The sequence below is a fragment of the Humulus lupulus genome, chromosome 5 (assembly GCF_963169125.1).
Source record: "Humulus lupulus chromosome 5, drHumLupu1.1, whole genome shotgun sequence".
Lineage (NCBI taxonomy): Eukaryota > Viridiplantae > Streptophyta > Magnoliopsida > Rosales > Cannabaceae > Humulus > Humulus lupulus.
Genome location: NC_084797.1, coordinates 205,444,006 through 205,453,767, shown reverse-complemented (window position 1 = coordinate 205,453,767; position 9,762 = coordinate 205,444,006). Strand labels below are relative to the sequence as shown.

The window sequence follows — 9,762 nt, the reverse complement described above, 5'->3', positions numbered from 1 at the left end:
TGTGAGTTTTCTAGTTAACTGAAGTTTTTGATGAGGAGGCCCAATCCAACTAGGTTAATATAAGCTAAGTCTCTTCCTTAACTCTATATATATGAATAGTCTCATCACTATTCTTTAGTCTAATAATCTGCTTCAGAAATAGAGGTCCTAGGGATGAATGCTTAGTTGGTTAGTATTGCACTAACAATTCACGTTTTCTCTATGGCTGAATTAGGTATGTTTTCTATATTCTTTAATTGCTTATAGTGTTTTAAGTTGTATGCAAAATTATTGATAAGATGTTGTATGAATATCTATTACAACTATATTTAAAAAAAAATCTTTTTACAATTTATTGTATCTTCTATGGCTATATCTCACTTTTAGAGACCTTTTGTGGCCTATTAAGCCTAGATCAAAGTGAACCATGAAAAAAATAGAAAATCATATTTTATTTTGAGATAAATTAGACAGCAAAATGACATATGAATTTTATGATTTATCATGTTCTCCATGGCTATATCTCACTTTTGGAAAACTTTTGTTGGCTTATAAAGCATAGGTCAAAGTGGACCATGAACAACATGAAAATCAATTTTAACTTTATGAGAGATTTGGACAGCAAAACAACATAGAGAAATCAAGATTTCTTCTTTCCCCTTTGGCTATATCTCACTTTTGCATAGCCTAAGTCTAAGTGGACCAAAGAGAAAAGAAGAAAATAAGTGGAGGAGAAAAGATGTTTGGAATACCGAGAAGAAAATAGGGGCAAGTCCTAGTACTTACTTTGTAGAATTATTGAAGATGAAAATCTTAATTGACAGTGTATTTTTTTTAGTTTATCTCTTGTATTTTTTTTATCGTAATCTCTCTCAGAATTTTGTCATAGTTTTCTCTTCTATTCTCCTTCTCCCCTCCCCTTTGCCTGAATTTTTTTCTTCTTATATAGACTATATTTTACGTTGATTGGGAAAAAAAAGTGGAGAATGTGAAGAATGGTGAGAATGACATATGGAAATGTAGAGAGAAAAGTGGAGATATTTCTCTTCACTAACTTGACTAATATCACTTTTTATATAATAATATATATTATTATATTTTTATTTTATGTATTTTTTTCGTTCAACATGTTCTTTTTGTTTTATAAAAATCATGTTTTTATTGTTGTTATTTATTTTTTAAAAGTTTAATATTCACATCAATTTTATTATTTTGGTATTTTTTGTAGGTTGTTTCTTAGTTATCCAAGTAAAATATGTGATTTTAATGTTTGTTTTGGATTGGTCTTATATTTCATGTTGAATATGACATGTTGACTTTAGTCCTTGCACTCTTTCCGAATTCCTTATATTTTACTTAGTCAAGTTATTCATTAGATGATATTACAAGTTTGTTGTCCAATTTTACTAAGTTGTCATTAATCTATGTTTGTTTTACACATAAATTATTTGTGCATGCTCATAGGATGGATGAAAAGCTTGTATGTTTAAATGACTTTTACTTTTTTTGTTCTCTCTTTATATTGCACTCTTATTCTTTTTAATGAAATATATTCATTACTACAAACAAAATATTGAAATTATAACTATTCGTGTACTAAAAATAAAAAATAGGTGCACCATGTTGACAAAAAAGTCATCCCTATAAAATGCTATGGTAAAAAAGAAGATATTGTGGTTGTAAATATTTCGAAACAAAATATAGTTCAATAAATAATTTTAGGTTGGAGCAAAAATTAACCATAAAAAGAAAAAAAAAAGTGACGCTCAATATTTGCATTATTCTTTCTTAAGAAGTCTTTTCCTTTTTCTTTTTCCACTTGTATTATAAAACACATGGCGCGGATCCTGCACGTGGTAACTATTGAAATTTACACGTGCGAACATTTTCGCGCCTTTTCTTCCCGCCCCCCAAACCAATATCTCCCCCCAGAAACCCTCCATTTCTCACCAACTTTCTCTATCTTTCTCGTTGCAGCTGGATTGATTATTCAGATCTTCAATGGAAACTCGCTCTCCCGACTCGGAACTCAGCACTGTCGCCAGCTCCGACTACTTCAAGGCTCGGCACTTTCTCGTATTGCTCTTACGACTCGGCCGCCCGGCTCGCCCTCCCGTACTCGCTTCTCTCTGCACGTTATTCCCCGCGTCGCCCGAGCTCATCCACTACCTCTGCTCGATCCCTAACTCACCGATCTCTTTAACCGGAGACCTGTACGTCATTCCTTCTCCGGTCGCCTCAAGGGCTTTCATCGAGTCTGGCGCGATTGCAAACTTCTTCAACGCTCTTTTGAGGCCGCCGTCACAGCAGTTTGTGACCGGTTTTTGTGATACTAATTCAGTTGGATTACGCTTAAAGAAGCGGAAATGGCTAGTTTCGGACTACGAATTCGTACCTTCAGCGAAAAGAAGATTGATTTTGAATACCGAAGATGGTAGTTAGAAAGAATTACATTTTTTATTTCTTTAATGTTTTTTTTTCTTTAACTCATTGGTTGTTAATTTGTTAATTCCAGCGAAAGAAGAGAATCGATCCCCATTACAACTAGAATATGCTTCTCCAAAGGTACAGCTGATGCAATTTGTTTCGAACGAGTTTAGCTGCTAATCCACAATCTATTTTATCTTTCTTTAATTTCTTCTTGGTTTTGTTGGATTTGATGTGCATTGTAAAAAAGGAAAATATAATTACTTCTTTTTACATAAGCCCTTGATTTCGTTTGAAACATGATTCAGTGTGATTTTCTTTTGATTGCTGCTTTACATGACGATGTGCACACTTGGAAAACATTATTATTTTCTTCGTAGCTACTGAAGCAAATGTGTTGCGCAGGTATCTTTTCATTTTCAGGTGACTGACTACGTAAGCCGGAGCATAAATACTATACCGTGTAGTATGTTAAAGATGGCAACTGAGTTTAATTTTGCAAACCATTTGTCCTGCATATCAAATGCAAGACAAAGAAGTTGTCAACTGACGGAGATTAGACTTTTAGAGGGTGAAAGTGATACTACTGTATCTATGAAAAGTAAGGGTAATGAAGAAGCAATGGAATTTAAACCTAGCCTAGAGCTAGTTTTGCCGACAAGCATTTTGGATAATCTAACAGTAAGTGGGGGAACTGTTGAAGATGGGGATACTGTTGGAATTAGAACAAATTGCGTAGCCACATTGTGCCCGGATGATATTGAAGAGATAAATATGCCAATGATGGAGGTTGGAAATGCTAATGAGAGTTTTATAGCTTCAAATATTGAAATCAATGAGAAGGAAGGAACTATGGGAGGTCAGGAGGAAGCAAGATCAGTGGCTTCTGGGAGTATTTTTGGAGAAACAGAGAATGTATGCCTACAACTTCATACTATACCTTTGAATGTGCCATGTGGAAGTGGCGGAACGAAAAATGTAGATTTTGAAGATATGATGCCATCCTTTGATAAAGAGCATATATATATGGAAAGTTGTGATTTACTTCCTAAGGTCCTTTCTCAGAAGAGGTTATCAAAGCATGAAAAGGCTACCGAAGGGATATCCCCAAGACAGAATCATCTTTGCAAATCTGTAGAGCATGGCAAGGCTATTGATGTCCAGAAAGAGAAGCACCAAATTAAAAGAGATTGCAAAGTAATTGACAAGAGGCGGAAATTAGGGCAGAATATTGAAAAAAAGAGAAGCTCTAACGTTGCTTCCCCAAAGGTATGCTTCACCTAATCAAATGTTATTGTCTTATACAGAACTTGTTGCCTTGTATGTTTATATCATAATTTGTGGGATTTCCTTTTTCAACACAAGAAAAGGCTATATGATGATGTTTATATTGTAGGACCAGATGGAAGAAAAGATACTTCCAAACTTTGAAACTTATGTTGCAGAAGAGGAAGAAGGCTCAGGTATCAAAGTTTTGAGATAAATTGGACTTTCTGCAACTTTAGAAACGTGTTTATTGTAGTTAAATTTATTTAATCATCCAAACATGCAGGCGGTTATGGCACTGTTTACCGGGCAAGAAGTAAGAAAGATGGAACTACTGTTGCCATCAAGTGTAAGTGAGACAGACATTGTCATTGTTATGCATTTTCCGGCTTATAATATAATATATGGATTTCACTGTGACATGCAGAAATGTCAAATTCAATCTCTTGTATTCAGATCATGTAATGTAGGAATTCAGGATTTTTCCCAAATATTTAGCTGAAAATTAGTATATAGAAATGAGCGGCAATCTGAAAATTGAGCCTGAATGTTAATCTACATTGGTTTCATTTTGAAACACTTCTTGATATCACCTTTTCGTTTTTGTTTTGTTTTTTTACAGGCCCTCATGTTAATGCTCACAAGCATCATGTTGACAATGAGCTGAGGATGCTGGAGCGATTTGGGTAGTAGTACTAATATTAAGAACTTTAGCATTAATGCTTTGAAGAAATGCTCTGAATATTGACTAGCCAATGATTTCGTGTAATACACAGGGGTAAAAGTTTTGTCATTAAATATGAAGGTTCTGTCAAGAATGGAGATTCTGATTGCTTTGTCTTAGAGCATGTTGAACATGATAGACCTGAGGTAATTCTTCTACATTTAAGTCGATTTGTCTCTCTATCTCTTTCTCTCTCTCTCATATTGGCTTATTTAATTTGCTTTCAGGTGTTGAAGAATGAAATAAACATTTTTCAACTTCAGTGGTATGGCTATTGTATGTTCAGAGCACTATCAAGTCTTCATAAACAGGTAACAAGTGTGTAGCTGTTTATAATCCATAAGGATCCAAGTTCTATTACAAAGCAAGAAGTTTTAACGAACTATTTTTCTGGGTTGGTAGGGAGTAATCCATAGGGATGTCAAACCTGGAAACTTCCTCTTCTCTCGCAAGGCCAGTAAAGGTTACCTGATCGATTTCAACCTTGCAATGGTAAGTTGCACTTGCCTTGCAATTCATGCTTGTCGATTCTCTAGTTTAAGCCTTGTAAACACTGCATAATACACAGCAATATGTATCTCATTAAAGTTATTTGTACTATCTTTGGCAGGACTTGCATCAGAAATATGGAAATACTGGTGGGTCTTTATCTCCACTCTGAGATTTTAACTAAATCAGCTTTATTATATTAATCTCTGACAAATATATAGTTGAGACGTTCATTTCTTGTGGTCAACTTTGCCCCTCTTCTTTCAGTCACTCCATGTGAAGACACGCATCATTTTACAATGAAAGAAAAGAAAAGGGCATTGATATTTGTGTTATCATTATTTTTTTTCTCGGTCATGTTATTGCATGAATATGTCCACTAACCAAAAAAGATGATGAATTCTATGTTTTACAGGAAAATCAAAGGTAGGGTGTAATGCCCATACCGATCAAGTCAAACTTCCCAACACAAGTTCTGCTCTAACCAAAGATAGGAAGTTACCAAATACTAAATCTTCAGAAACAGCTCGCCTCAAGACAACAAATGATTACAAGTCAACCTTAGGCATGAAGAACATAAGAAGAAAGGCTTTGACCCAAACTAAAACTCGTAATAATGATTTGGGTGGCTGGAATGTTAGCAAAAGTCAAGGTGCAGATGGCTCTGGCATTACTTCAGCTGATAGATTGAGGGAACCTTTGCCATGCCAAGGTAGGAAGGAGCTCATCAACCTGGCTCAGGAAGCAAGGCAAAGTATAAATCATGAATCATCTACTGTACTATCTCCTATGAGAAAGAGAATCGCTGCTCCTCCTCAAAATGTGGATAAAACGCTTGTTTATCTTAATCCAATGCCTCTGGTTTCAACAGGGATTGGTGCTGGGAGTTCTCACTTGATGAACAGAGGTATGTCTTGTATTGTAATTTTTGACCGTATGGATTCCCTGAGCAAGAAATCTTACTTAGATCAAATTTTTGACAATATGGATTCCCTGAGCAAGAAAGCTTACTTGAATCAATTTTTTTTTAGGGAATCGGAAAATCAAGAAAGAAGGTCATTGTGTTGGAACCAAAGGCTTCCGTGCTCCAGAGGTAAGAATTTATAATACATATTAGTTGAGAAAATCTTTTGGATCTTTATTTATCTTAGAAGCAGACCTATGAATTTAACCTAGGCCACTTTAGGAATGGAATGCAATCTCTTAGAGCTTCTCCCTTGGGACTTCTTTTATATACGAAAATGATGGATAGTTTCAAGAACTGAATTTATGTCCTATTGAGGCATTCTAGTCAAAATTCATGTTGGGGTTAAATCTCAATTCAAGGGATCTGTTTCTTGCAGGTTTTGTTGAGATCTCCCTATCAATGCCCCAAGATCGATATATGGTCAGCTGGGGTCACCATACTCTACCTCATGGTTGGAAGAACGCCATTTTTTGGAGATCCGGAACAGTATGTATCCTAGCTTTCGATCCCAATCGTTCCTATGAATTGTATTTTTCAATCTAATACTTTTTATCATGTCACTTTCTTGGTCAGAAACATGAAGGACATAGCAAAGTTAAGAGGCAGTGAAGATCTATGGGAAGTCGCCAAGCTACATAACCGTGAACCTTCATTTCCAGAGGTATATTCCTTATTCACTATCATCATCATCATTTTAATTACTTATTTCAGTACTTAGAAGATTAATTTTGAGTGGTTTTTGTCTCAGGACTTGTATAAATTGGAGTCATTGCCATCTATCAAACTTGAGGATTGGTGTGAAATGAGTTCAAAGAGACCAAATTTCTTGAAGGATATTCCAAAATCACTATTTGATCTTGTGGACAAATGCTTGACAGTCAATCCTAGACTCAGAATATCTGCAGAAGAAGCTCTTAAACATGAATTTTTTGATCCATGTCATGAAGCCCTGAGAAAGTTGAGGCTGCAAAGACAGGACTCGGAAAGCAGTTCCTCTTCACGTGGTAAAAGCGTTCTCAAACCCATTAAGATTTCTCAAGTAAAAGCCTGAAAATCCTTCAAAAGATACTTGGTAAGTTAAAGGTAACCGCATTTTTTGTTTTGTTTAAGATCATGGCAATTTCCACAATGCTTTTGGTCAAATTGTAAATTCTTTTTGGTCGACAATTGTGCATATGTTCAAAAATCGAGTTCAAGTGTTTTGTTTATTTAATATAATGTAATGTAAACATATTCAATACTTCGGTGATGAGCCATCATCTTAACTTTTGTTTCAAACTCGAACCTTCTTGACTTGCGATTGCGAGGCAAATGCCAAATGTGGCCTGTTTCTAAGAACTTGCGGTTAGTAAAAAGCTAGAATTGCTCAGAAACAACTAGAGAATGTATATTTATCCGTACCACAATTTCATTATTATGAGTATTTTTTATTATTTTGTCAAATTTAGAAGCCATTTTCTAATATTTGTTTCTATCATTTTCCCTTCTGGTTAATAAAATATGGAAGGAAATTCTTCGTTTGCGATACTAAATTAGTTCATTTGGCAGATAATTATCCCGGCCAAAAAAAAAACAATAATTATTCAAATGTGGGACAAATTTATCATAAAGTAGTTTACACTTTTTTTTCCAGATAACAAGTTGTGTAAACAATTTGTCAAAAAATAAATAGTGTAAACATCCTTAATTAAATAGTTTAGAGCATAATAACTCATGTAATAAAATCAATATATATGTTACAATTTTTTCATTACATTAATGTTAATGATGGAGGACCAACAACACTATTATTTTTTGGTACAGATCTTTATATATATTAAGTAGAAGCAATGTGCACGTTTGTTTAGTTTTAAAGTTGTAAATATTGTTCATAATTGTAATAAAAAGTGGTTTTTTGTGTTAAAAAATATATATAATAAAATGAATTATAGTTCTATAATATATATAAATATTTATATCAATAATCTCTAGACATCTAAAGATAATTTTGACATAGATATATATTTACATGACTACATAACATATATAAAATACAATAATATTTAAAAGGAAATTAATAATAGAAATAAAATAAGAATAAAAAAAATCATAGTGTAGACATTCATATAGATAAACTATTTTTAGTTTTTAATGTATTTCACAATGTCTTTTGTGTTGGGCCCAAAATGTTTGGCCCAAAAGGCCTTTCCGTTTTAAATAAATTAAAACGGGTCGTTTTGGTCCTGCAGAGGCTCCGAAATCAGAAGCCATGGGTCAGAGGCGATCTGCGCCTCTGACCTCTGTATATTTAATCGAACCAAGTACATTTTGGAGGGAAATTCGCTTATTTACCCCACTAATTAGGGAGTCAGCTTAACCAACTAACCTCGCGTTTTTGTTCTATAAATACTGAACTCTTATTCAAATGAAGGGAGGAAAAAAATCTGACTTAGGCATCAGAGTGTCTTTCTTGTAGGTACCCCCGAAGGTTCAATGGTCGACAAAGTAACCTTCAACATCGTAGAAAGGCCGGAGAATTAGAACTCGTCGGCAAATACCTCCAGATATAGAAAGGCAGAGTTGTTGCATCAACAAATTGGTGCCGTCTGTGGGAAATCTATTCCTTCTTTAACCACATTGTCAAATCAAGAAATCTTTCCTCGCAATCAAGATTCACCCGAACACAAAAGCCATGCCGCCAAAGAACAGCGGAGCACCAAGTACCGTCGCACAGGTTGCCTCGGCAACGGATGTAGGCGACCAAATCGATAGGATGTGTCGACTGCTGGAAACTAGTCAGCAAAGATCCGATGAGGCAATCAAGACACTGACCGAAGCCCAGGCTAGGCTAGAAGCTGAGATCGCCGAATTGCGAAAAGCAAACGAAGCCATTCGAAGGGCCCAAGACAAAGAGAATCTCCATCTTGAAAGGACTGGAGCTCCGATCGTCTAGGTCAACTCCCCTGGGAGAAACACACACCACGTCAGAGAAGAGTCCCAAGGTTCTCTGCCATCCTCTCCAACCCAACTTCACCAGGGGGCTGAGGAGCAGCGGTCAGTACGCTGCGAAGCGCATGCGCGAGCCGGTGCAGAGCCCATAAGAACAACCCAACCAGACGCTGAGAAGGGGCCCCAACAGACCCAAGCACGGACCACGCAAGACATACCGGCTGAGGAGCGTACCCCCTCTGTCCAGTTCTTGGACAGTTGGAAAGAAGAGATGCTGCGAGAGGTGATGCAGAAGTTCTCAGACGGAAGGTCTGCTCACACTACTGAACACATGGATTTGGTTTCAAGGGCCATCGAAAGATTGCCTTTTGCAGAGTGGATACAGAACGAGCCCAAACCACGCGACTTTGTCATCCCTCCACTGCCCGCATTTAATGGAAAAGGAGACCCGCTCAATCACCTATTCCAATTCCAGTAGAAGATGGCCTTGGAAGCCATACAATGCAAAGTTTTCTCCACAACTTTTTCTGGGCCAGCCCTGCTATGGTTCAGGCAGTTGAAACCTGGTTCTGTCAACAGTTTCGGTGATCTTCGCAGAGCCTTTCTCCAACAATATAATGCTAACCGCGAAGCACCAAGAACGATGGCCGATCTCTACCAAATCGAGCAAGGAGAAAATAAACACCCAAAGTCATACCTACAACGTTTCATCGACCTCGTACATCAGATCCACGATGTCGAGCCAGTCACCGCAGCTAACCTCTTCGTCAAAAGCCTACAGGTGGGGTCTTTCTTACACAAAAACCTCACTATGACGCCACCGTATGACATGGCAGAAGTCCAGACTCGTGCTGAAGGCGTTTTAGGGTTCTGGAATTTCGGGAATGTGCGCAGAAGAAGTCAGCCCTTATTTCTACGCCACCAGCAAATAACCCTCCTCCGCCATCTGCAAGGGACGACAAGAGGAAAAGACAGGAGACAG

The 9,762-nt window shown here is 36.7% G+C and overlaps 1 protein-coding gene across 1 annotated transcript; it reads left to right on the top strand.

Annotated features, from left to right (window-relative positions):
• Positions 1–1,918: 1,918 nt before the first annotated feature.
• Positions 1,919–7,228, top strand: LOC133778073 (uncharacterized). Its single transcript, XM_062217898.1, has 15 exons — positions 1,919–2,413; positions 2,495–2,544; positions 2,812–3,675; positions 3,803–3,869; positions 3,959–4,021; positions 4,295–4,358; positions 4,449–4,542; positions 4,624–4,707; positions 4,799–4,888; positions 5,007–5,034; positions 5,301–5,792; positions 5,917–5,978; positions 6,229–6,338; positions 6,426–6,513; positions 6,601–7,228. The coding sequence occupies exons 1-15, from the start codon at positions 1,981–1,983 to the stop codon at positions 6,901–6,903; spliced, it is 2,892 nt and encodes a 963-aa protein (XP_062073882.1). The 5' UTR covers positions 1,919–1,980; the 3' UTR covers positions 6,904–7,228.
• The last annotated feature ends 2,534 nt before the right edge of the window (positions 7,229–9,762 follow it).